At 43.6% G+C, this 27,467-nt stretch overlaps 1 protein-coding gene across 4 annotated transcripts in view; it reads left to right on the forward strand.

Annotated features, from left to right (window-relative positions):
* Nucleotides 1-27,467, forward strand: part of ptpn2b (protein tyrosine phosphatase non-receptor type 2b) — a 112,044-nt gene that overhangs the window by 53,682 nt on the left and 30,895 nt on the right. For 3 of the 4 annotated variants that reach the window (XM_070896540.1, XM_070896539.1, XM_070896542.1), the window contains 4 exons: nucleotides 12,403-12,501; nucleotides 16,306-16,443; nucleotides 22,137-22,346; nucleotides 23,358-23,519. In XM_070896540.1, coding sequence (XP_070752641.1) covers nucleotides 12,403-12,501; nucleotides 16,306-16,443; nucleotides 22,137-22,346; nucleotides 23,358-23,519 — 609 coding nt within the window. The remainder of the gene's footprint in view (nucleotides 1-12,402; nucleotides 12,502-16,305; nucleotides 16,444-22,136; nucleotides 22,347-23,357; nucleotides 23,520-27,467) is intronic. The other variant, XM_070896541.1, reaches the window with a different exon arrangement.

Genomic DNA, 27,467 nt, shown 5'->3' on the forward strand with positions numbered 1-27,467 from the left:
ACCTGCAGGGAGGTGGAGAATGCGGAGGGTTTTTTTAGGCGCACTTTGTGGCACGAAAAACGGGCGTCCAGGTCGGGACTGCGCCGTTCTAGGTGCGGCTCGAAACTTGGGCCCATAGACCGGTCAGCCTGACATCGGTAGTGGGGAAAATGTTCGAATCAATTATTAAAGATGTAATAGCAGCGCATTTGGAAAGCCGTGATAGGATCGGTCCAAGTCAGCATAAATTTATGAAAGGGAAATCATGCTTGACAAATCTTCTAGAATATTTTGAGGATGTAACTCGTTGAGTGGACAAGGGAGAACCAGTGGATGTGGTGTATTGGACTTTCAAAAGGCTTTTGACAAGGTCCCACACAAGAGATTAGTGTGGAAAATTGAAGCACATGGTATTGGGGATAATGTATTGGCGTGAATAGAGAACTGGTTTGCAGACAGGAAGCAGAGACACGGAATAAACGGGTCCTTTTCAGAATGGCAGGCAGCGACTAGTGGGGGTACCGCAAGGTTCAGTGCTGGGACCCCAGCTATTTACAATATATATTAATGATTTAGATGAAGGAATTGAACGTAATATCTCCAAGTTTGCAGATGACACTAAGCTGGGTGGCAGTGTGAGCTGTGAGGAGGATGCTAAGAGGCTGCAGGGTGACTTGGACCGGTTCGGTGAGTGGGCAAACGCATGGCAGATGCAGTATAATGTCGATGGATGTGAGATTATCCACTTTGGTGGCAAAAACACGAAGGCAGAATACTATCTGAATGGTGACAGATTAGGAAAAGGGGAGGTGCAACGAGACCTGGGTGTCATGATACACCAGTCATTGAAAGTTGGCATGTAGGTACAGCAGGTGGTGAAGGCAAATGGCATGTTGGCTTTCACATCAAGAGGATTTGAGTATAGGAGCAGGAAGGTGTTACTGCAGTTGTACAGGGCCTTGGTGAGGCCACACCTTGAATATTTTGTGCAGTTTTGGTCTCTTAATCTGCGGAAGGTCATTCTTGATATTGAGGGAGTCCAGCGAAGGTTCACCAGACTGATTCTCGGAATGGCAGGACTGACATATGAAGAAAGACTGGATCGACTAGGCTTATATTGACTGGAATTTAGAAGAATGAGAGACGATGTCATAGAAACATATAAAATTCTGACTGGATTGGACAGGTTAGATGCAGGAAGAATGTTCCCAATGTTGGGGAAGTTCAGAACCAGGGTTCACAGTCTAAGGATAATGGATAAGCCATATAGGACTGAGATGAGGAGAAACTTTTTCACTCAGAATTGTGAACCTGTGGAATTCTCTACCACAGAAAGTTGTTGAGTCCAGTTCATTGGATATATTCAAAAGAGAGTTAGATGTGGCCCTAACGGCTAAAGGGATCAAAGGGTTTGGAGAGAAAGCAGGAATGGGGTATTGAAGTTGCATGATCCGCCATGAGCATATTGAATAGTGGTGCAGGCTCGAAGGGTCGAATGGCCTACTCCTGCACCTATTTTCTATGTACACCAACCACAGAAAGTTAACATGCAGGTACAGCAAGCAATTATAAAGTTAATGGTATCTTAGCCTTTAGTACAAAGGGATTGGAATACAAGAGTAAAGACGTCTTACTGTGATTATGTTGGGCCTTGGTGAGACTATACCTGGAGTACCGTTTTGGTCTCCATACCTAAGGAAGGATATACTTGCCTTAGAGGGAGTGCAAGGAAGGTTCACTCGACTAGACTGATTCCCGAGATGAGGGAGTTAACCTTTTGAGGAGAGATTGTGTAGACTAGGCCTATATTCCCTAGAAACATAAGAGACTTGACCCAGTAAATGCTGGGAGGTTGTTTCCCAGGCTAGGGAGTCTAGAACCAGGGGTCACAGATAAGGGCTCGGCATTTATGGCTGAGATGAGAAATGTTTTCACTGAGAGGGTTGTGAATCTTAGGAATTCTCTACCTCAGAGGGCTGTGAAGGTTCAGTCGTTGAATATATTCAAAGCAGAGATTCTTGTGATAGATTTTTGGATACTAAGGGAATCGAGGGATTTGTGGATAGTGCGGGAAAGTGGAGTTAAGGCAGAAGATCAGCCATGATCTTTAATGTTGGAGCAGGCTTTAAGGGCTGTATGGTCTACTCCTGCTCCTATTTGTTATGTTCTTAAGTGCTCAGTGGAAACTGCTTACGGGTGCTGGCTTTGTATATTTCTGCAGTTATACTTGTTTAGTTATATAAGTTATGCAATTGAGGGCTGTTGCTAGGGTTTCACGTGGCTGTTATTGTAGGCTGTCTGCTATCAGTTGGTGAGCATCCGATGCTCAGTTCATGGAAAAAGAGTGATTTGAAAATTAAACTGGTAAATGGTACTGATTGGGATTTTAATCTTGTATCGCAGAAACTATTTTATATCGACTTAATTTCTCGTGATCTAACCTTATTTTGAAACTGATTGCTTGCCCTTATTTTGACAAATGGGAACATAGGAACAGGAGTATGCCATTGAACCCCTCGAGGCTGCTCCACCATTCAGTGAGATCATGGCTGATTTGCAAAGGGATATATAGTTAGGCTCAGTGGGCTCAATTTTCCCCAGTGATTTGTGCTGTTTTTTGGAGCAGGCTGCTCTTTTTGGCCTAAGTGGGGAAACTGGTTTTTCAAATCAATTTGCACCAGTGTAAGTCAGTTCTGATTTTTTTTTTTAGGTCAGTTTTTTTTTTCCCAGCAAAGTGGGTGTGACCAGCCACCTATGCTAATTAGGGAAGTTTGGCCAGCTGAGAGTTACTCCAGTTCTGCTTTGGCCAGTGTATGTGACCTCTGCTAAAAAACCTTCCCTCGAGTTAGGAGGACACACTAAAAGAATTGAAAAAACATAGCAGCAACTTACCTCCAAATCCCCAGTTCACACACACCGGAAGGCTGTCGGGTCCCATTCTTGGTCCCCGGTACACCCACACCACACACTTCTTTTAATGTGTTGGGAGCTGGCTGTATGCTTCAGCTCGCATTGTGTCTCTGGTTACCATGGCAGCCCGATCCTTTTGGTGCCGATCAAGGCTCCATCCCCAAAACTAAAGGTCGGGTTACGTCACGCCAAAATGAACAAATCTAACGGGGAAACTTAGAATCTTTTTTTTGGCGTACTTAGGCCCTAAAAAATCGGACGTAACTCAAGTACGCCAAAAAATTGCTTTGGGGAAAATTGAGCCCACTACTGAGTGGGCAAAATTTTGCAGATAGATTATAATGTGGGGAAAATGTGAAGTTATCCACTTATGTTGGAAAAAAAATATATTATTTAAATAAGGAGCAATTACAAAATGCTGCAGTACAGAGGGATCTGGGGATTCTTGTACATGAAACGCAAAAAGTGAGCATGCAAGTACAGCAAGTAATCAGGAAGGCAAATGGAATGTTAGCCTTTATTGCAAGGGGGATGGAGTATAAAAGTAGTGAAGTCCTGCTCCAACTGTCCAGGGTGATGGTAAGACCACACCTGGAATGTTGCGTACAGTTTTAGTCTTATTTAAGGAAGGACACACTTGCATCGGAGGCAGTTCAGAGAAGGTTCACGAGGTTGATTCCTGAGATCAAGGGATTGTCATGTGAAGAAAGGTTGAGCAGGTTGGGCCTATACTCATTGGAGTTTAGAAGAATGAGAGGCGATCTTTTGAAACATAAGATTCTGAGGGGGCTCGACAGGTAGATGCAGAGAGGATGTTTCCCCTCATGGTGGGGTGGGGGGAGGGTGAGATCCAGAATAAGGGGTTGCTCATTCAAAACAGAAATGAGGAGGAATTTCTTCTGAGGGTTGTGAATCTATGGAATTCTTGACCCCCAATGAGCTGTGGAGGCTGGATCTTTGAATATATTTAAGGTGGAGATGGACAGATTTTTGAATGATAAGGGAGTGAAGGGTTATGAGGAGTGGGCGGGAAAGTGGAGTTGAGGCCATGATCTTATTGAATGGCGGAGCAGGCTCGAGGAGCCAAATGGCCTACTCCTGCTCCTATTTCTTATGACCTAACTCCATATGTCTGCCTTTGGTCCATTTTCCTTAATACCTTTGATTAACAGAAAGCTATCAATCTCCGATTTACAATTAAATATTGATCAGCGTCAATTGCCGTTTGTAGAAGAGAGTTCCAAACTTCCACCACCCTTTGTGTTTCCTAATGTCACTCCTGAAAGGTCTGGCTCTAATTTTTAGACTGTGCCCCCTAGTCCGAGACTCCCCAACCAGTGGGAATAGTTTCTCCCTATCTGTTCCCCTTAATATCCTGAAAACTTCGATCAGATCACCCGTAATCTTTTAAATTTTAGGAAATGCAACCATAATGTGTGTAACCTCTCCTCTTAATTTAACCCTCGAATTTCGAGTATCATTCTGGTCAATCTGTGCTGCACTCCCTCCATAGCCAATATGGGACTAGTACGCTTCATGTTTTCATTTATTTTGACAGATATCTGTCAAAACAAAAGGCCAAAACAAAACCCATGTTAAAATTGTTTTGGAGTTCCACTTATTTGGGGAAATTTAAATGGCAGAAATGTGTTTTAATACATTTTTTCCAAGTTTATCATTTTGTTGATAGCCACAGAGCGTAGCATTCTAAGTTTATAGAATTAAGAACATCTAGGTAGAGGTTTGTTTCATGTAGCAACAAAATGTTAAGTCTGTGGACTTGTCTTTGGGGTGAGGTGGGAGGGAGAGATGGAGTACTTCATATCTTGCACACAAAAAGGCTTCACTTTGTGAATTTCTCAATAGCTTGGTGATGGGTTTCTCTGTCAGAAACCTAGCTTACTAAATAAAATTGGAAAGATGGCCTTGAAATGAAGTTATGTTTAGTATCTGCTGGTTTGCTTTTCTGTTTTTCAAGCATCATTTTCCACTTGGAACCTGAATACATGAAGCAGAATACACAGGCTGAGGAAAAATTGCAACTGTTATTGTCTCTCATTCTGTGGATATGGTTCAACTATCATATTCAAGTTTACTAAACCTGTGCCCTCTGATGTGAAGAAATTTGGAATGTCTCTTTGCTGCTGCCTCCTTTTCAAAAGAACTGAGGTGGGCTCCTAGGATACGGTCTTTATACTTGGTGATTTGGCAGAAGGCAATATGCTGTAAACTTTGCCTCAGCTGTTTCGTGTGTGTGTGTGTGTGTGTGTGTGTGTGTGTGTGTGTGTGTGTGTGTGTGTGTGTGTGTGTATCAAAGACACGTACTCCCCGATAGTATAACAGATGAAGTCACTGTCCAGTACCAAGTCTCCGAGCAGAAAACCCCAGATTTGCTGGAAGCAGAGTTAGCTGATCTCAGCCACAGAGCCGTTTAAAGACTTACAGTTGGCCTCAGTGTGCTGCTGGAATAGGGAAAGGAAATCTCGGAGACGGTTTTCCACTCTTAGTTAATATCCTGTGCCCCCTACTGGAATGTGTGCGTGGGTGAACCTTGAGTGAAGACCAGATTGAGATAGGCTATGATGGTCTCTGTCATCAAATGACTTTACTCTGATCATCAAGTTTGCACACAGTAAACAGCCACTTCGATGAGATACCAAAAGGCTACCAGTACCAATTGTACTGTACTACAACAAGAGATGGAAGAGATAAAAACACAGGTGCACATTGCTGCCAAATAAAATTCCATAGTTTTGTTAGAACTTATTAAAATCTCTAGATTTTGGTATTTTACAATTTTGTTTAGAATTTTTCAAGCTTGTAATGTTAAATAGTATAAAAAATTACTACTTTTCGCTTCCTTTTTTTTTCCTATTCCTACTCCTTCAATTTGTCTTGTTTGGTAGGGTGAAATGATTGACCCCGCAGACCTGTCCACGTGCTTCAGCAGTGTGGGCAGTGGCTTAGCGCAGATAGTTGTGTTGAGGCAGAACAAACTTGCTGTCTGGAGAAGGGAGCAGCTTCAATTCAAACCTCGGCAAGACTGAGATTTGACCTCAGTTTAAGAGGCCAATGAGCTACTTAACCAATTGCATTTGGCCCTCTTCTATGCAATCGAGCCTAAAACAAGAAATGTTGGAAACACTCGGTAGGTGAGGCAGCATCCGTGGAGAGGGAACCAGCATACTGAAACTTGCATGCTGCCTTTCTTCACAGTCTATCTGATTTACTGGACAATCTTGTGATTAAATAAACAAAAAGGGATGTCGCAATGTAGAAATATGACTGTGTATTTTGATATGCTTGCCCTCTGGTAACTTTTCACACTCTGATGGCGGTATAATCTTGCAGAGGATTTTAGCGCTGTGCTGAAGGAGAGCAGGGAAATCTTAAATGCTTGCTTGTATTTTTTACTTTCAAAATATTTTAAGTCACCTGATACAGCAGCTTTCCAAAACAATGGCCCTGACAAACTGGATTGTCAAAATTAATCTCTTCCTGATGCAAACCACCACATGACTTGCAATTAATTTTTAATGGCTTGTTAAAACTTCCACGGGCTAAAAATTCAGTATAGCCTGGTTTGAAGCGGTGATACAGCCTGGTCACCAGCTTTAACGCCGGGAGATGTTTTCTGCCTCTAACCAGGATATTCATTTTTAGCGTCCCAAGAAGTGCTAACTGAAGCGTTCCACACTCCTCTAGGGAGCTAACGGGGTGGAAGCACGGGAGAGATACTGATGTTGAAGTACTAGGATACCGGCATCCTAGTGCCTAAAGAGGTGAGGTGGACCATCGGAAACCTGCAAAAAAAAAAAAAAAATGGAATGGAGGCTACCAACGGCCTTCCACAAGTAAGAGAGTTCAGTAATTGTTTTATTAAAAAAAAAATTGACACTCAACACTTGCACCTTCATTCCCTGCGATGTCGCCCCAGGATCCTCTTTGTACAGTCTGCTTCCCCCTGTCTGGAGTAGTGCCAGACACGACAGCAGGCAAAAGCTGTCAATTTCGGAAATGCGTCGCAAAGGGGGCGTGTACACGCTGGACATCACCATATGGGTGGCGCTAGAGTGTGCAGCGCAAAATGACAGTGCCGCCGCTAAACCACCAGTGAAGTTTGCGGCAGGCTGTCGTAGCGCAGCGCTTAGGTGGTGGGCCATTGGCGGTAGGTGCTTAGCGGCCTCTTAGTGCCAAGCCAACAAATTTATAGCCCCAAGAATTTTTGCTATGATTACGTTTTGTTCCACTCCATTTAAAAAAAAAAAAAAAATTTGGAACTGTGATATATGGTCACATAGAATGGTGGGATATGGGTTTGACAAATTGGATATAAATGTTATGGTAGCTGACCAGTTTATGGAGTGGGGGAATCTAAACTTTCAGTATTTCAGTAAAATTGCAAGAAAAATGTAAAAGATGCACAGTACAGTCTCGACAAGTTTTTTTCCCCTCCCTATAGTAAATTTCTAAACTTTTTCCCCGCTTGGGAGGAGTGCTATAAAATGTGTAATCTAAAGTTTACACTTCAAACTTCAGAACCTGTTGAAATCACTAGTAGCGGGAAAGCTTCCTGCCTCGATCCAAGTTGCTTTGATTCACAGGTGCAAATCTTTTATCAGTGAAACCAGTGCCCGTTAGGATTTCAAAATAAATTTACGCCAGGGCAAAAGAAGATTAAATGGTTATCTTCCACAATTAAAGAAAGTTGTCGGTCTCAAATAAGGTTTTAAAGCAGACCATATTTGCCTGACCAGTTTTCCCGATGAAATAAAGCAACTTTCATGCTGCAGAGGCTAGTTTGACATTCAGCGAATATCTGATTTAACACTTAAACTTAGCCTTAGCAAGCCAGTCTAAAATAAAAGTTTCACTTCCGTAATCTGAGAGCGTTGAGAAATATTATTGTTTCAAAACAGATTTTATGAGTTAGAGAACCAGTGTGATTTATCTATGTGCTATTTTTGTCTTGCTTCTGCTGATTTTATTTCCTAATAAACCCGATTTGTAGTTTTAGCCTGAGACACATGCGGGCAATTTTAACCCCCAAAAACCGGTGGGTTTGGGTCGGATGGGAAGTAAAGTTTAAAAAATTTCAATCAGGAACCCAACCCTCCTCGAACTCATCAATTTTAACGGAGGTGGGATGAGGGGCTGGCGACCAATCCGCTCTCAGGAGGTCGTTTGTCCATTCAAACCAAATTATGGATTCCCCTTTGCTCTGAAACCCCACTCCAGTAAATATAGAGGACCTGTTCTGTCAGAGTATTTGTCGGTCAGTTGGATAGATCAGGCGTTTATAGTGATAATCGATTATTTCAAGTATGTACCTCTTTTGGTAAAAGGGTTCATTGTTCACCTTGTTCACATTGTTCATCCATGATTACTGATGAGGTGGACGAATTAACTGCGCAGATAGCTGTCAACGGGTGTGATGTAATTAGGATAACGGAGACATGGCTCCAGGGTAACCAAGGCTGGGAACTCAACATCCAGGGTTATTCAATATTCAGGAAGGATAGACAGGAAGGAAAAGGAGGTGGGGTTGCGTTAATCGTTAGAGGAGGTTAACGCAGTAGTAAGGAAGGACATTAGCTTGGATGATGTAGAATCTATATGGATTGAGCTGCGAAACACCAAAGGGCAGAAAACGTTAGTGGGAGTTGTGTACAGACTACCAAACAGTAGGAGGGAGGTTGGGGATGACATCAAACAGGAAATTAGGGAAGCATGCAATAAGGGTAGAGCAGTTATCATGGGTGACTTTAACCTACATAATGATTGGGATAACCAAACTGGTAGCAATACTGGGGAGGAGGATTTCCTGGAATGTATAAGGGATGGTTTTCTAGACCAATATGTCGATGAACCAACTAGAGAGCTCGCCATCCTAGACTGGATCTTGTGTAGCGAGTGACGATTAATTAGCAATCTGGTCGTGCGTGGCCCCTTGGGGAATATTGACCATAATATGGTAGAATTCTTCATTAAGATGGAGAGCGAAACAGTTAATTCAGAGACTAGGGTCCTGAATTTAAAGAAAGGAAACTTCAATGGTATGAGGCGTGAATTGGCTAGGATAGACTGGCGAATGATACTTAAAGGGTTGATGGTGGATAAGCAATGGCAGATATTTAATGATCACATGGATGAATTGCAACTATTGTACATCCCTGTCTGGCGTAAAAATAAAACAGGAAAGGTGGCTCAACCGTGGCTAACGAGGGAATTTAGGGACAGTGTTAAATCCAAGGAAGAGGCCTATAAATTGGCCAGAAAAAGCAATAAACCTGAGGACAGGGAGAAATTTAGAATTCAGCAGAGGAGGACTAAGGGTTTAATTAGGAGGGGGAAAATAAGCTTGCAGAGAACATAAACTGATTGCAAAAGCTTCTATAGATATGTGAAGAGAAAAAGATTAGTGAAGACTAATGTAGGTCCCTTGCAATCAGAATCAGGTGAATTCATAATGGAGAACAAGGAAATGGCAGACCAATTGAACAAATACTTTGGTTCTGTCTTCACTAAGGAAGACACGAATAACCTGCAGAAAATACTAGGGACAGAGGGTCTAGTGAGAAGGAGGAACTGAAGGAAATCCTTATTAGTCAGGAAATGGTGTTAGGGAAGCTGATGGGACTGAAGGCTGATAGTCTGCATCCCAGAGTACTTAAGGAAGTGGCCCTAGAAATAGTAGATGCATTGGTGGTCATTTTCCAAAATTCCATGGACTCTGGATCAGTTCCTATGGATTGGAGGGTAGCTAATGTAACGGCACTTTTTAAAAAAAAAAAGGAGGGAGAGAAAAAACGGAATTCTAGACCGATTAGCCTGACATCGGTAGCGGGGAAAATGCTGGAATCAATTATTAAAGATATAATAGCAGTGCGTTTGGAAAGCAGTGATTGGATCGGTCCAAATCAGCATGGACTTATGAAAGGGAAATCATGCTTGACAAATCGAGTTTTTTGAGGATGTAACTAGTCGAATGGATAAGGGAGAACCAGTGGATGTGTATTTGGACTTTCAAAAGGCTTTTGACAAGGTCCCACACAAGAGATTAGTGTGCAAAATTAAGGCACATGATATTGGGGGTAATGTATTAACGTGGATAGAGAACTGATTGGCAGACAGGAAGCAGAGTGGGAATAAACAGGTCCTTTTCAGAATGGCAGGCAATGACTAGTGGGTGCCGCAAGGTTCAGTGCTGGGACCCCAGCTATTTACAATATACATTAATGATTTGGACGAATGAATTGAATGTAATATCTCCAAGTTTGCAGATGACACTAAGCTGTGTGAGCTGTGAGGAGGATGCTAAGAGGCTGCAGAGTGATTTGGACAGGTTAGGTGAATGGACAAATGCATGGCAGATGATGTTTAATGTGGATAAATGTGAGGTTATCCACTTTGGTGGCAAAAACACAAAGGCAGATTATTATCTGGATGGTGACAGATTAGTAAAAGGGGAGATACAACAAGACCTGGGTGTCATGGTACATTAGTCTCTGAAGGTTGGCATGCAGGTACAGCAGGGAATAAAGAAAGCAAATGGCATGTTGGCCTTCGAGAGAGGATTTGAGTATAGGAGCAGGGAGGTCTTAATGCAGTTGTACAGGACCTTGGTGAGACCACACCTCGAGTACTGTGTGCAGTTTTGGTCTTTGGTCTCCTAATCTGAGGAAGGCCGTGCTTGCTATTGAGGGAGTGCAGCGAAGGTTCACCAGACTAATTCCTGGGATGGCAGGACTGACATGAAGAAAGACTATCGGCTAGGCTTATACTCACTGGAATTTAGAAGAATGAGAGGGGATCTCATAGAAACATATAAAATTATGACAGGACTGGACAGGTTAGATGCAGGAAGAATGTTCCCGGTGTTGGGGAAATTCAGAACCAGGGGTCACAATCTCAGGATAAGGGGTAAGCCATATAGGACCGAGATGAGGAGAAACTTTTTCACCAAGAGTTGTTAACCTGTGGAATTCTCTACCGCAGAGAGTTGTTGAGGCCAGTTCGTTAGATATATTCAAGAGGGAATTAGATGTGGCCCTTGCGGCTGAGGTGATCAGTGAGTATGGAGAGAAAGCAGGAATGGGGTACTGAAGTTGCATGATCAGCCATGATCTTATTGAATAGTGGCGCAGGCTTGAAGGGCCGAATGGCCTACTGCTGCATCTATTTTCTGTGTTTCTATGACTGCCGATAAAACCATGTTTCGGTTTAAGGGAATGGGGTATTGCCTGTGACTGTGAATCTTCGCTGGGGCATGGGGAAAAGTATATGGATTGTGTCTGAATTGTAAAAGTGGGTTTACATATGATGAGTTACTGCTGTGTAGGTTGGGGACAATGAGCTGAAACCAAATGATGCTCCACATGATAGTTGGGGAGTCTTGTCTTTCGGCTGCTCCATATACATAGTGAAGTCCTGGAAGTCAGTTGTCTTCTCCACGACCCATGGTATTGAAAGACCAGAAAGGAGCGAGGAAAACTGCAATAAAGGGAATAGTTACCCTCGCATAGACAAAAAAAAGAATTTGAATACCAAGTCAATGGATTTTTTTTGAAACCAATAATGTTTGTTATATAGTCTATTAAGTTATCTGATTTTGCTGGAGTAGCAGTGGGAGTTGCTGATATGTCATCATCATCATCATAGGCGGCCAAGACGTCTGGAGACCTGCTCTGCTGCACGGACCCAGTGAGTGCGCACATCGCAGTGTGGGCTGGCCCGTGCTGCTCCTGGGCCCTCGGCTCTTCTGGGCCCCATACCTTCATCTGTCGCACCTCCGCCACGATCTCTCACCGCTCCTATATGTGGCAGTGTACTCTCAGCATAAGTCACAGTATAAGGAAAATTAGAGCAGAACATACTGATACGCGAAGTTCTGAAAGCTTCTTCACTGCTTAAATCTAAACCTTCCAAAATAGAAATTGGAGCATAATAGAAAGTGAGAAAATCATTTCCTTGCAATACAGGCAAAGACAAAGACAATCAATTATCCGGGTCCCTCGGGGGTTGGGCTATGCCGGGTAAACGATTTCTCCGTTACAGCGATTAACATTATAAAGTTAAAACCCAATGCCCTCCCGGGCCGAAATGACTCCGATGTCAGCGGCCCGATGCCTTCCCAGACTGAAATTTTAAATCCCGTTACAATGGTTTCTCGCTGGATCCATGTGCGGATAATCGAGTTTTGCCTGTATATATACTATGGCCATGAACAGCTACTACAGCACTGGCAGTTTGCAGGGACAAAAGTAGTGAGCTTTCACACTACATTGAGTAGCCCTGAAAGTTTTACCTTGAGATGTTTGGCAGTTCAGTAAAATCTGAAAATAATTTTCAGATAAGGTATCACATTATTTATTGCCATGTATTGTGAAGTGCGAAGAAACTTCAGATTCACAGGTAAGGGCAGTGCCTTGTATTATACATGCAGTCATGCATCTTTCTATTTTTAATGACATTGATTCCAGTCTATTATCATATGTGTGCTTCTCCAAACAGGGTCCACTTCCCAACTCCTGTGGTCATTTCTGGCAAATGACGTGGGAACAAAATAGCAGAGCAGTTGTGATGCTGAATCGTATCATTGAAAAGGGATCAGTAAGTGAAACATTATAGAACGTTTAATATTTGATTTTAACCACGTGAATTTGGTGTTAAGCCTCCAGTAAAGTATCCAATGAGTAACTTGGATTTAGTGTTGACACGAAATGGCAAATTACCTTTCAAGTAATAAGCTGTGAACAGAACATAAGAACAGGAATAGGCCATCTAGCCCCTCGAGCCTGCTCCGCCATTCAAAAAAATCATGGCTGATCTGGCTGTGGACTCAGCTCCACTTACCCGCCCGCTCCCCATAAACCTTAATTCCCTTATTGGTTAAAAATCTATCTATCTATGACTTGAATACATTCAATGAGCTAGCCTCAACTGCTTCCTTCGGCAGAGAATTCCACAGATTCACAACCCTCTGGGAGAAGAAATTCCTTCTCAACTCGGTTTTAAATTGGCACCCCCGTATTTTGAGGCTGTGCCCTCTAGTTCTAGTCTCCCCGACCAGTGGAAGCAACCTCTCTGCCTCTATCTTGTCTATCTCTTTCATTATTTTAAATGTTTCTATAAGATCGCCCCTCACCCTTCTGAACTCCGAGTAAAGACCCAGTCTACTCAATCTATCATCATAAGGTAACCCCCTCATCTCCGGAATCAGCCTAGTGAATTGTCTCTGTACCCCCTCCAAAGCTAGTATATCCTTCCTTAAGTAAGGTGACCAAAACTGCATGCAGTACTCCAGGTGCGGCCTCACCAATACCCTGTACAGTTGCAGCAGGACCTCCCTGCTTTTGTACTCCATCCCTCTCGCAATGAAGGCCAACATTCCATTCGCCGCCTTGATTACCTGCTGCACCTGCAAACTAACTTTTTGGGATTCATGCACAGAAAAGAGGTGGGCACCGGAGGGACTGGAGTGCATCATCACGCCCGGCAACCAAATTTTAATTTGATTTTACGTTTTTTAAGTTTAATTTGTTTTAATTGCCGGTGCTTTTAGTGTCCCCCTCTCCTTTTATAGGGGGAACTGGAAAAAAGGAAAAATTTGATTATAGTGCCCAAAAAAAAAAAAACCACAAAAAAAAAAAACCCCAAAAAAACAAAAAAGGGCCTTGTAAATGTCTTGTGTGTGTCATCCAGGTCGGGTGGCACGGATACATGTTTTATGTTTTCGCAGGTAAACTCAAAAGAGTTTCATGCACAGAAATAGGAGGTGGGTGGGGTGGCTTGACCCATCCACCTCCACGGAGGTGTGTGGGGGGCCTGACCCATCGACCTCCATGGCACGAACCTGGTATTGCAGTACTTCCAGGAACGGTGCAGTGGCTCTCGGCCTTTTGGCTAAGAGCATTGGCGCAGAGTGATCCTTGATGTGTGCAAGGTGACCTCTGGCGTTTGTGATTTGACAAAGAATTGGAAAGATTGGCAACGAAAAATTAAAAAAAAATCCAGAAGAGTTTCATGCACAAGGACCCCAGGTCCCTCTGCACTGCAGCATGTTGTAATTTCTCCCCATTCAAATAATACTCCCTTTTACTGTTTTTTTTCCCCAAGGTCACATTTTCCAACATTGTATTCCATCTGCCAAACCTTGGCCCATTCGCTTAACCTATCTAAATCTCTCTGCAGCCTCTCTGTGTCCTCTACACAACCCGCTTTCCCACTAATCTTAGTGTCATCTGCAAATTTTGTTATACTGCACTCTGTCCCCTCTTCCAGGTCATCTATGTATATTGTAAACACTTGTGGTCCCAGCACCGATCCCTGTGGCACACCACTAACCACCGATTTCCAACCTGAAAAGGACCCATTTATCCCGACTCTCTACTTTCTGTTAGCCAGCCAATTCTCTATCCATGCTAATACATTTCCTCTGACTCCGCGTACCTTTATCTTCTGCAGTAACCTTTTGTGTGGCACCTTATGGAAATCTAAATACACCACATCCATCGGTACACCTCTATCCACCATGCTCGTTATATCCTCAAAGAATTCCAGTAAGTTAGTTAAACATGATTTCCCCTTCATGAATCCATGTTGCGTCTGCTTGATTGCACTATTCCTATCTAGATGTCCCGCTATTTCTTCCTTAATGATAGCTTCTAGCATTTTCCCCACTACTGATGTTAAACTAAGGTTCTTGCCCTCCTCCCCTAGTTAAAATGAGCAAGCTAATTAGAATCAGAATGGTTACAACATAGAAGAAGGCCTTTCCTGTGCCGACTCTTGGGTAGTTCCACTCATCTGCCCTTTCCCCGTAGCCCTACAATTTTTTTTCTTCAGACACTTAATCCAATTCTCTTTTGAAAGATACAATTGAGTTTGCCTCCACCACTCTTTCAGGCAGTGCATTCCAGATCTTAACCACTTGCAGCATAAAAATAGTTTTTTCTTGTGTTGCCTTTGGTTCTTCTGCCAATCACCTTAAATCTGTGCCTTCTGGTTCTCGACCCTTCAGAAATGGGAAGAGTTTCTCTCTATCTACTCTGTCCAGACCCCTCATGATTTCTCTGCTCCAAGGAGAACAACCCCAGCTTCTCCAGTCTGTCAACGCAACTGAAGTCCCTCATCCCTGGAATCATTCTCATAAATCTTTTCTGCACCTTCTCTAAGGCCTTCACAGCCTGGTGATTCATTGTATTGTGTTCAAGACTTCCTGTGTGTTTGAAAGCAGAGTCGCCACGTAATTTCCTGATCTCATGTACCCCATCTGGAGGAGGCACCGAGTCGAGTTATGACTGTTCCCCCGAAAAGCATCACCGACCATGATGTTGTACATCTTCTATTGGCTAATAGCACTGGTATTGACCGTTATGCCTGCTTCCCCTTACAGTCAGGAAAATATTGTGACCTATATTTTTTTTTTTTGGTTAACCAGATATTTGATGCATGGAAACCTTCTCTGATGAAAGCCACTGACAAATCTATACCCATAAAACTTTTGTTTGCCCAATACAGACACAGTCCCATAAGGACACAGTCCACTTAATAAATCCAGAGAGCTTGGGCTTAGGGACTCCTAAGTGTGTGCCGGGGTACTGCTGAAGTTTTAAGCGGCTTGAACAATGCAGCTGACCTATACAGAGCACTGGTAAACTTTCTTCTGCTTATTGGATCCTGTTTTGCGGTGACAGTGCCACATGGTTGAGGGGGAGAATATAGGACAATGTTTCCTATTTTGGGGGCTATGTTAGCAGTGCCGTCAAATATAATTGGTTACTCAAAAATACCTCACTCAAGCGGCCATTCTTTCTGACCCTAAATAAAAAGTTTTGGCCAGCGATTTTTGCCATGTTCATTGCACAGATCTTTTTTCAAATGCATGGTGAAGGTAGCCCATTACAAAAGGCATTTTTAGTTTACGGGTCTTATTCTGAGGTTTAAGGCGATTGTATTATCAGCTATATGGTTTCTCATCCAGATTGACAAATTATTTTGAAGCCGATCCTTTATTATTGGCAAAAGTGCCATTTCCAGTTACCAAGAAGTTGGCTCACAGAGAGTAAAATTTAAATATGCAAATCCCTCTAATTAAACTGATACTTGTATTTGACTTTATGATGAGCTATCATGCCAATACAATATTATTATGCAACAGATAATATTGAAGACATTAAAATGATCCCTTTAGGGATGAAACGGTGGTCTTCTTATCAAATTTTCTATCTGCCTCCCCTGTGGAACTCCGTCAAGTAACCTACTGGGTACCAACAGAGTGGTAGCTGACTGCAATTTAATGAATGCACCTGCACCATAAAACTATTTACAGCTTTTGGTTTAGTGAGCTTGTGTGATTTTTTTTTTTTAGTTTCCTGAAAAACGAAACTGTAAATATTATCTTTTGCATTGCAGGTGAAGTGTGAAAAGTATTGGCCAAGCAAGGAAGATGAAGTAATGTCGTTTGAAGATACCGACTTCAGCTTAAGATTGTTGTCTGAAGATGTAAAATCGTACTACACTGTACGGCAACTGCAATTGCAAAGAACCTCTGTAAGGGGACATTTAATGGAAATTGACTCAGTTATACAAATGCGGTGGTAGTGATGATTGAACCGACTTTATAGGGCTGGTTTCCTCCCACCTCGTCACAAGTCAGTCAGAGCGTGAATGATGTGCACTTTGCCTGACCTGAAGCTTCCTGTATTTGCTGAATTCAGGCTGTTGCCTTGGGCCTGATGTTGTTTTGGCTCATTCCTGCTAGTTGCAGGACTGTGGACCTAGATGTGGAATGGGGAAGAAGGTTGTTTCCAGGTCTCTGACTGCTGTTCAAAAACAAAGGCCAGAAAACACCCATTTCCAATTCCCATCTTGCTAGCCCTAAAGGAAAATGACTTCAACGTCCCTGACTTTGAGCCTGCCCCTCCCGGATCCTTCAATCTGAGGGGTCCTGGGTACAATGACTGAGGCCCACTAATTATAGGCTTCAGTCCATTGTAACCTCCAGCAAGCAGAGATCTTGGAAAATAGGTGAGGGGTGTGATGATGTCGCTCCCACTTCATTTGCACGGCCTTTGAATGTTTGTTGCAAGCATCTGGCCTGCCTTTTTGGGAAAACCCTGGAAATGAGGGAGGAAATTGCAGGAAATCTGGCACAAACTTTCCAGAAATCACTGAATAATGGTGCGGTATCTGGGGACTGGAGAAAGGTGGAAGTTACACCTAAAGGGTAGCAAAAGTGGAAACTACAGACCAGTGAGTTTGACGTCCATTGTGGGTCGGCGGCAGTCGGGAGCAGCGTCGAGGAGGTGCGTGGTGAGGCCTATAAAAGGCACAGCAGGGAATCCGGGGCCCAACGTCGGGAGCAGCGTCGAGGAGGTGCGTGGAGAGGCCTATAAAAGGCACAGCAGGGAGTCCGGGGCCCAGCGTCGGCGGCAGTCGGGAGCAGCGTCGAGGAGGTGCGTGGAGAGGCCTATAAAAGGCACAGCAGGGAGTCCGGGGCCCAGAGTCGGCGGCAGTCGGGAGCAGCGTCGAGGAGGTGCGTGGAGAGGCCTATAAAAGGCACAGCAGGGAGTCCGGGGCCCAGCGTCGGGAGCAGCGTCGAGGAGGTGCGCGGAAAGGCCTATAAAAGGCACAGCAGGGAGTCCGGGGCCCAGCGTCGGCGGCAGTCGGGAGCAGCGTCGATGAGGTGCGCGGAGAGGCCTTTAAAAGGCGTACTTGTGCAGCTACAGGGAGAAGGCAAAAAAGAAGTAGAAAGAAATCAAAAGGTGACGTCACAGCCAAGAGGGTAAGTGATTGGCTGGTGATTGGTAAGTAGTTTTTCTTTTTTCTCTTCTATATCAGTGAGTAACTTTTAACATTGTTGTTGCCAATTTAAGTGTATCTAAGGGTTAAGTCATGGCAGGAGAGCTCGGTCGGGTGTTATGCTCCTCCTGTACCATGTGGGAACTCGGGGACGACACCAGTGTCCCTGACGACTATATCTGCAGGAAGTGTGTCCACCTCAAGCTCCTGACGGTCCGCGTTGCGGAGTTGCAGCTGAGGGTGGATTCACTCTGGAGCATCCACGATGCTGAGAATGACGTGAGTATCACGTGTAGCGAGTTGGTCGTACCGCAGGGAAAGGGTCCACAGCCAGATAGGAAATGGAAGACCAACAGGAAGAGCAGTGCAAGGAAGGTAGTGCAGGAGTCCCATGTGGTCATCCCCCTGCAAAACAGGTACACTGCTTTGGGTACTGTTGAGGGGGATGACTCATCAGGGGAGGGCAGCAGCAGCCAAGTTCATGGCACCATGGCTGGCTCTGCTGCACAGGAGGGCAGGAAAAAGAGTGGGAGAGCAATAGTGATTGGGGATTCAATGGTGAGGGGAATAGATGGGCGTTTCTGCGGCCGCAACCGAGACTCCAGGATGGTATGTTGCCTCCCTGGTGCAAGGGTCAAGGATGTCTCGGAACGGGTGCAGGACATTCTAAAAAGGGAGGGAGAACAGCCAGTTGTCGTGGTGCACATTGGTACCAATGACATAGGTTTAAAAAAAAAGGGATGAGGTCCTACGAAACGAATTTAAGGAGCTAAATTAAAAAGTAGGACCTCAAAAGTAGTAATCTCGGGATTGCTACCAGTGCCACGTGATAGTCAGAGTAGGAATCGCAGGATAGCGCAGATGAATACGTGGCTTGAGCAGTGGTGCAGTAGGGAGGGATTCAAATTCCTGGGGCATTGGAACCGGTTCTGGGGGAGGTGGGACCAGTACAAACCGGACGGTCTGCACCTGGGCAGGACCGGAACCAATGTCCTAGGGGGAGTGTTTGCTAGTGCTGTTGGGGAGGTTTTAAACTAATATGGCAGGGGGATGGGAACCAATGCAGGGAGACAGAGGGAAACAAAAAGGAGGCAAAAGCAAAAGACAGAAAGGAGATGAGGAAAAGTGGAGGGCAGAGAAAACCAAGGCAAAGAACAAAAAGGGCCACTGTACAGCAAAATTCTAAAAGGACAAACTGTGTTAAAAAAACAAGCCTGAAGACTTTGTGTCTTAATGCAAGGAGTATCCGCAATAAGGTGGATGAATTAACTGTGCAAATAGATGTTAACAAATATGATGTGATTGGGATTACGGAGACGTGGCTCCAGGATGATCAGGGCTGGGAACTCAACATCCAGGGGTATTCAACATTCAGGAAAGATAGAATAAAAGGAAAAGGAGGTGGGGTAGCATTGCTGGTTAAGGAGCAAATTAAGGCAATAGTTCGGAAGGACATTAACTTGGATGATGTGGAATCTATATGGGTAGAGCTGCAGAATACCAAAGGGCAAAAAACGTTAGTGGGAGTTGTGTACAGACCTCCAAACAGTAGTAGTGATGTTGGGGAGGGCATCAAACATGAAATTAGGGGTGCGTGCAATAAAGATGCAGCAGTTATAATGGGTGACTTTAATATGCACATAGATTGGGTTAACCAAACTGGAAGCAATACGGTGGAGGAGGATTTCCTGGAGTGCATAAGGGATGGTTTTTTAGACCAATATGTCGAGGAACCAACTAGGGGGGAGGCCATCTTAGACTGGGTGTTGTGTAATGAGAGAGGATTAATTAGCAATCTCGTTGTGCGAGGCCCCTTGGGGAAGCGTGACCATAATATGGTGGAATTCTGCATTAGGATGGAGAATGCAACAGTTAATTCAGAGACCATGGTCCAGAACTTAAAGAAGGGTAACTTTGAAGGTATGAGACGTGAATTGGCTAGGATAGATTGGCGAATGATACTGAAGGGGTTGACTGTGGGTGGGCAATGGCAGACATTTAGAGACCGCATGGATGAACTACAACAATTGTACATTCCTGTCTGGCGTAAAAATAAAAAAGGGAAGGTGGCTCAACCGTGGCTATCAAGGGAAATCAGGGATAGCATTAAAGCCAAGGAAGTGGCATACAAATTGGCCAGTAATAGCAGCGAACCCGGGGACTGGGAGAAATTTAGAACTCAGCAGAGGAGGACAAAGGGTTTGATTAGGGCAGGGAAAATGGAGTACGAGAAGAAGCTTGCAGGGAACATTAAGACGGATTGCAAAAGTTTCTATCGGTATGTAAAGAGAAAAAGGTTAGTAAAGACAAACGTAGGTCCCCTGCAGTCAGAATCAGGGGAAGTCATAACGGGGAACAAAGAAATGGCGGACCAATTGAACAAGTACTTTGGTTCGGTATTCACTGAGGAGGACACAAACAACCTTCCGGATATAAAAGGGGTCGGAGGGTCTAGTAAGGAGGAGGAACTGAGGGAAATCCTTATTAGTCGGGAAATTGTGTTGGGGAAATTGATGGGATTGAAGGCCGATAAATCCCCAGGGCCTGATGGACTGCATCCCAGAGTACTTAAGGAGGTGGCCTTGGAAATAGTGGATGCATTGACAGTCATTTTCCAACATTCCATTGACTGGATCAGTTCCTATGGAGTGGAGGGTAGCCAATGTAACCCCACTTTTTAAAAAAGGAGGGAGAGAAAACAGGAATTAAAGACCGGTCAGCCTGACATCGGTAGTGGGTAAAATGATGGAATCAGTTATTAAGGATGTCATAGCAGTGCATTTGGAAAGAGGTAATATGATGGGTCCAAGTCAGCATGGATTTGTGAAAAGGAAATCATGCTTGACAAATCTTCTGGAATTTTTTGAGGATGTTTCCAGTAGAGTGGACAAGAGAGAACCAGTTGATGTGGTATATTTGGACTTTCAGAAGGCTTTCGACAAGGTCCCATACAAGAGATTAATGTGCAAAGTTAAAGCACATGGGATTGGGGATAGTGTGCTGACATGGATTGAGAACTGGTTGTCAGACAGGAAGCAAAGAGTAGGAGTAAATGGGGACTTTTCAGAATGGCAGGCAGTGACTAGTGGGATACCGCAAGGTTCTGTGCTGGGGCCCCAGCTGTTTACACTGTACATTAATGATTTAGACGAGGGGATTAAATGTAGTATCTCCAAATTTGCGGATGACACTAAGTTGGGTGGCAGTGTGAGCTGCGAGGAGGATGCTGTGAGGCTGCAGAGCGACTTGGATAGGTTAGGTGAGTGGGCAAATGCATGGCAGATGAAGTATAATGTGGATAAATGTGAGGTTATCCACTTTGGTGGTAAAAACAGAGAGACAGACTATTATCTGAATGGTGACAGATTAGGAAAAGGGGAGGTGCAACGAGACCTGGATGTCATGGTACATCAGTCATTGAAGGTTGGCATGCAGGTACAGCAGGCGGTTAAGAAAGCAAATAGCATGTTGGCCTTCATAGCGAAGGGGTTTGAGTACAGGGGCAGGGAGGTGTTACTACAATTGTACAGTGCCTTGGTGAGGCCACACCTGGAGTATTGTGTACAGTTTTGGTCTCCTAACCTGAGGAAGGACATTCTTGCTATTGAGGGAGTGCAGCGAAGGTTCACCAGACTGATTCCCGGGATGGCGGGACTGACCTATCAAGAAAGACTGGATCAACTGGGCTTGTATTCACTGGAGTTCAGAAGAATGAGAGGGGACCTCATAGAAATGTTTAAAATTCTGATGGGTTTAGACAGGTTAGATGCAGGAAGAATGTTCCCAATGTTGGGGAAGTTCAGAACCAGGGGACACAGTCTAAGGATAAGGGGTAAGCCATTTAGGACCGAGATGAGAAGGAACTTCTTCACCCAGAGAGTGGTGAACCTGTGGAATTCTCTACCACAGAAAGTTGTTGAGGCCAATTCACTAAATATATTCAAAAAGGAGTTAGATGAAGTCCTTACTACTCGGGGGATCAAGGGGTATGGCGAGAAAGCAGGAATGGGGTACTGAAGTTGCATGTTCAGCCATGAAATCATTGAATGGCGGTGCAGGCTAGAAGGGCCGAATGGCCTACTCCACCTATTTTCTATGTTTCTATAAGAAGTCTAAAACTTAAGTAAATGTGTTCTCTCAAAAATTAAATCCCCAGAATGTAACACCACTTAGATACATGTTCTCAAAAATTAAATCCCCAGAATGTACCACCTTTTTGAATATTAAAGAGAATCTTGATTCTCGGTAATAGCCCCACAGATGTGGAATTTTTATGGTTGGAGTTATTTCCCGTTTTATACATTTAAAATTTATTGACCTTTATAGTTTTTATATAGCTTGAAAATGATGAACTGTATATTTGGAATTGTTGTACTTGAGTTGTATTTTAAATGTTGTTAGCAACAATTTAACTTGTGTTTCTTCTTTCTTTGTCTTGATAGACTGCAGAGACCCGAGAGATCTTCCACTTTCATTACACCACTTGGCCTGATTTTGGAGTACCAGAATCCCCTGCTTCATTCCTTAATTTTCTGTTAAAAGTGAGGGAGTCTGGCTCCTTGAGTGCTGAGTGTGGACCTGCCGTAGTTCACTGTAGTGCAGGCATTGGACGATCTGGTACCTTCTCATTAGTAGATACCTGTCTTCTTTTGGTGAGTAATAGTGTATTTATTGAGTTATTGAAAATATCATGATTTTTCCCCTCCTCTTTAGATATACATTAGTGCCATGCTAGATACTTTTTTATATCCTATGATTCATTATGCCATTATATTGCCTGCCACGTAAAGCCCAATTATAATGCCGAAGGTTGATTTAATGTTCAGCCGGTGGGACATGTTGCTCATCAAATTCGGGAACGGTGCTGATCAAAATGACTTGTAGAGTTCAGTTCAAGTTGACATTTTAGCAGGATAAACGCCATGAGCCAACTTTCTGTAGCTGATTGTACGGAAAAATGATCTGCTCCCAAGCTTTTGGCAATGCTGTGCTCATGTTCTCACAAGGATGTGTGTACGATCGTCTTGGGACAACTCCCTGTGATATTCCTCTGTCCTGTGGGCAGGGAACCAGTACTGCTCACAGCAGAAATTACGGCAGAAATCCGAGTCTTTGTCAACCAGTTCTGTGTCAAGGCATGCTGGTACTTCAATAGTTTGTACCACCCATGGTGCCTGAAACAGTTAATCATTAGCGGGATGTCGACGTTGCTGGCAAGGCCAGCATCTATTGCCCATCCCTCACTGTCCTTGAAGGTGGTGAGCCGCCTTAAAACGCCTGTCCATTTTGGTAGCGGTCTGGTACAACTGAGTGGCTTGCTAGGCCATTTCAGAGGGCAGTTAAAAGTCAACCACTTTGCTGTGGGTCTGGAGTCACCTATAGACCAGACCAGGTAAGGACGGCAGATTTCCTTCCCTGATGGATTTTTAATAACAAACCGGCAGTTTCATGGTCACCATTACTAATACTAGCTTTTTAAAATTCCAGTGTTATTTAATTAACTGAATTTAAATTCCCCAGCTGCTGTGGTGGGATCATTAGTCCAGGCCTCTGGATTAGATCAGTAACATTACCACCGTATATAAGAAATATAAACTTTATTTAACTACCTATGTTATGTCTAGGGACTAAATTGTCTGCTGAGCAGGATATTTTTCTTGTAGATGGAGAAACGCAAAGATCCTTCTTCTGTGGACATCAGACAAGTACTGTTAGAAATGAGGAAGTATCGGATGGGACTCATACAGACTCCCGATCAATTGAGATTTTCATATATGGCGGTTATAGAGGGAGCAAAATATATCATGGGAGACTCATCTGTACAGGTAAAAATGTCATTGTTAATTCTGCTGTGTGACATTGCTGACCACAATTGACTGTCCCAGAATAGGATTTCACCTTCTCTGAGGAGAACGGTGGTGTGAAGGAGGAGGAGCAGCAGGAAGAAGAAACTCTTCCTCAGCATTGTTTCATTCAGGGAATTGCTCATGTTTCTTTTCATGATTGCAACATCCACATAGCTTCATATCCCAAAGAACTTGGGCAGTAGTAAGTTAACCTGCAAATAAGAATGTTATTCTACCAGACTTATTGGGCTAGATTAGTGTAGCTGCAGCACAGGCATCCCCATTAATTGTAGGCAGTGCCCAGGCTGATATGGGCATCACTAAAATCATAAATGATTGCATATGCCCACTACAGAGTCTCTTGATGTGGCAATGGTTGGAAATAAAAATATTGCTCATTAATTTATTTTTCTGATTTCTTCTATCATTTTTTTTTTTAAAAAAAGAACCGTACCAAAGATTCCCCACCCCAGTGCAATTTAATTATTTTCTTTTTCATTGACCATTTTTATTGCTTTCTTGCTAAGTACTCTAAGATATTTGTTACTTGGCTGCCATACAAATACAAGTTGTTCTTGATGAGAGATAGAGCTTGGAGATGTAATCCTGCCAGTGGGGGTCTAGATTCTTCCCATTGTGCTCCAAATAAACCTGCAAGCCAGTAGAGCCATAGGGAGGGTGATCCCAGTGAACATAAGAGGCCATTTGGCCCCTCGAGCCTGCTCTACCATTCAATAAGATCATGGCTGATGTCAATGAACAAGAAGCTTACCATTGCTCTGTGCTGGTAGATAGAATGGTTTTGGTTGGTTAAAGTTCAACAGTAACTGCACACACTTCGGATTCCCTAATTCATGGTCCTGTAAACCTCTTTCTGTGCTCTCCTGAATGCTAAGTTTGCTGTGCCCCCAGAGGGAAAGTGTGTGCACTCCATATCAGGCAGACAGAAACTCTATGGCCTAGAAATTCGTCTCGGGCGGTGACGCAAACCGGGCGGTATTGGATCGGCTGCCCGTTATTCACAGCGCCTGGTGTTCAGCTCCACTGCAGTCAGTGGGACTGAATATCGGGCGCTGCATGTAACAGGCGGCTAGTTTGCATCACCGCCCGAGATGAATTTCCAGGCCTATCTATGTGGGTCAAGCAATAAATTGGTTTGGTGATGTATCCTGCCTCTAACATTGCCTGTCTTAGCCCCCGCCTCCGTTCATCTGCTGCTGAAATCCTCACCCGTGCCTTTTTCACCTCTGGACTTGACTATTCCAATGCTCCCCTGGCCAGCCTCCCATCTTGTGCACACTCTCTGTAAATTTGAGCTCATCCAAAACTCTCTTGCTTGTATCTTAATCTGGCATCTCAATTTTAAAATTTCATCTTTGTTTTCAAATCTCTCTATAAACCTTGCCCTTCCTTATCTCTATAACCTCCTCGAGCTCTATGACCCTCCAAGATCTCTGCAGCCTTCTAATTCTGGCCTCTTGCACATTCCAGATTTTAATTGCTCCACCATTGGTGGCCGTGCCTTCAACCTCCAAGGCCCTAAGCTCTGGAATTCCCTCTCTAAACCTCTCTGCCTCTGTACCCCACTCTCTTTAAGATGCTCCTTAAAACCTACCTCTTTGACCAAGCTTTTGGTCACCTGTCCTAATATCTTTTTTTTCGCTTGGTGTCAGATTTTGTTTAATAACGCTCCTGTGAAGCACCTTGGGACAATTTACTATGTTAAAGGCGCTATATAAATATTGTTGTTTACATGCGTGGCTGACCAAAGAAAAAGTGCTTCTGTCTTTGGAAGGCAAGAGCAATATGTTAGAATATCCGAGCTGTATGAAGCAAATTTCTTTCAATGCCGTGTGTTGTTTGAAGAGGTCAGAGCCTCCTTGATAAAGTATGACATCCCCACTGACACCTGGGAGTCTCTGGCCAAAGACTGCCCTAAGCGGAGGAAGTGCATCCGGGAGGGCGCTGAGCTCCTCTAGTATCGTCGCCGAGAGCATGCAGAAATCAAGCGCAGGCAGCAGAAAAGAGCGTGTGGCAAACCTGTCCCACCCATCCCTTCCCTCAACAACTATCTGTCCCACCTGTGACAGAGACTGTGGTTCTTGTATTGGACTTTACAGCCACCTGAGAACTCATGCTTAGAGTGGAAGCAAGTCTTCCTTGATTCTGAGGGACTGCCTATGATGATGATAAGTTTTAAAAATCACTATACAACAATTGCCACTTTATTCAGATATTAATCAAACATTAAATTTGAAAACAAAGATGAGCATTTTAAAAATATATTCAAAACGAAAGCTTATTTTTTCAAATTTGTAACATCACTGAGATTATTAGAATTTAATCTGCATCAAATTATGAGAGATTAGCAATAGGATTTTAGTATTAATAATACTATCCGCAACAACATGAATTAAAGCACCCAGTCCCTAAAGAACACATGTTCCGATGAATTTTCCTGGTTGGATTTATGACGTGGTCTTGATATTCTAAATATGCCATATATACCTAATATATAGAATAATATTAAATCTGTCTAAAACTGGAAAATCCCCTCACTTGTTTTTATTCTGTTAGCGCTTGTCCGGCTCTGGAGCCAACTCTGAAAATGTAGATTTTGCAAATGGATCTTTCTGGTTGGTTTGTGTAATTGGTTGGTTTGCAAAGAGTTGTCTGGCTTATAATTTGTCTTGTATCAGCTTCTGGTGTTGGGAGATGTACTTGGTAACTTGTATCCTGTATGTTAATGTGAGATTGAAAATGTCATCGATAAAGGCCACCAAATCACGAACAATATTGCCAGAGCCTCTTTGGCACTCCAAATCTTAAACTTTATTTAGTTGCAGGGCGACATTTAATTTAAAATGTTATTATTATTTGGTAGGAAAAGTGAACATTTATTTTGTTTGTTCTGCTTCCAAATGCAATTTAAAGTGCCAGAGCATCTTTCCTTTTCACCCCGCCATTGGTGCCTGAGCATTCAGCCACATTGGCGTGCAATCCCTGAATCCCTTTACTGATCTACTTCTCTCAGCACTCTGGAAAGCCTTCTCAAAGCTTATCATTTCGACCAAATGTTCAGGCATCCTAGTCTCTCCCTCTGTTCCCTTACTCACTGTAAAGTGGCTCGGCTTGTTTTCTATGTTAAATATCTAAACAAATGCAAACTGTTGGGAACATAAGAACAGGAGTAGCCCATTCGGCCCCTCGAGTCCACCATTCAATTCGATCATGGCTGATCGAAATCTCAACTCCATTTCCCGTCTTTGCCCCATATCCCTTGATACCCTTTCCTAACACACAATCTATCAATCCCAGTCTTGAAAATTTCCCTTGACCCAGCATCCACGGACTTTTGGTCCTAACTTGCACCAAGTCCTGCTCACCCATTACCCCTGTGCTCGCTGACCTCCATTTAAGCAACGCATCGATTTCAAAATTCTCCTCATTTTCAAATCCCTTCATGGCCTCGCCCCTCCCTATCTCTCTAATCTCCTCCAGCCTCACAACCCCCAAGATGTCTGCACTCCTTTAATTCTGCCTTCTTGAGCATCCCTGATTATAATCGCTCAACCATTGGTGGCTGTGCTTTCTGTTGCCTTGGCCCCAAGCTCTGGAACTCCCTGCCTAATCCTCTCCGCCTCTCCACCGCTCTTTCGTCCTTCAAGATACTCCTTAAAACCTACCTCTTTGACCAAGCTTTTGGTCATATGGGCTAATTTTTCCTTGTGTGGCTCGGTGTCAAATTTTTTATCTCAATACTCCTGTGAAGCGCCTTGGGACATTTCACTACATTAAAGGCGCTATATAAATACAAGTTATTGAAAGAATTCCTGATTTCACTTGGAAATGGTTTTGTTCTGATAAGATTATGCCCCCTTTTTCTACATTTTCTCCACCAGAGGAAATAATTTTTCTGTATTGACA

This window comes from Pristiophorus japonicus, chromosome 1, assembly GCF_044704955.1.
Source record: "Pristiophorus japonicus isolate sPriJap1 chromosome 1, sPriJap1.hap1, whole genome shotgun sequence".
NCBI classification, from domain to species: domain Eukaryota; kingdom Metazoa; phylum Chordata; class Chondrichthyes; family Pristiophoridae; genus Pristiophorus; species Pristiophorus japonicus.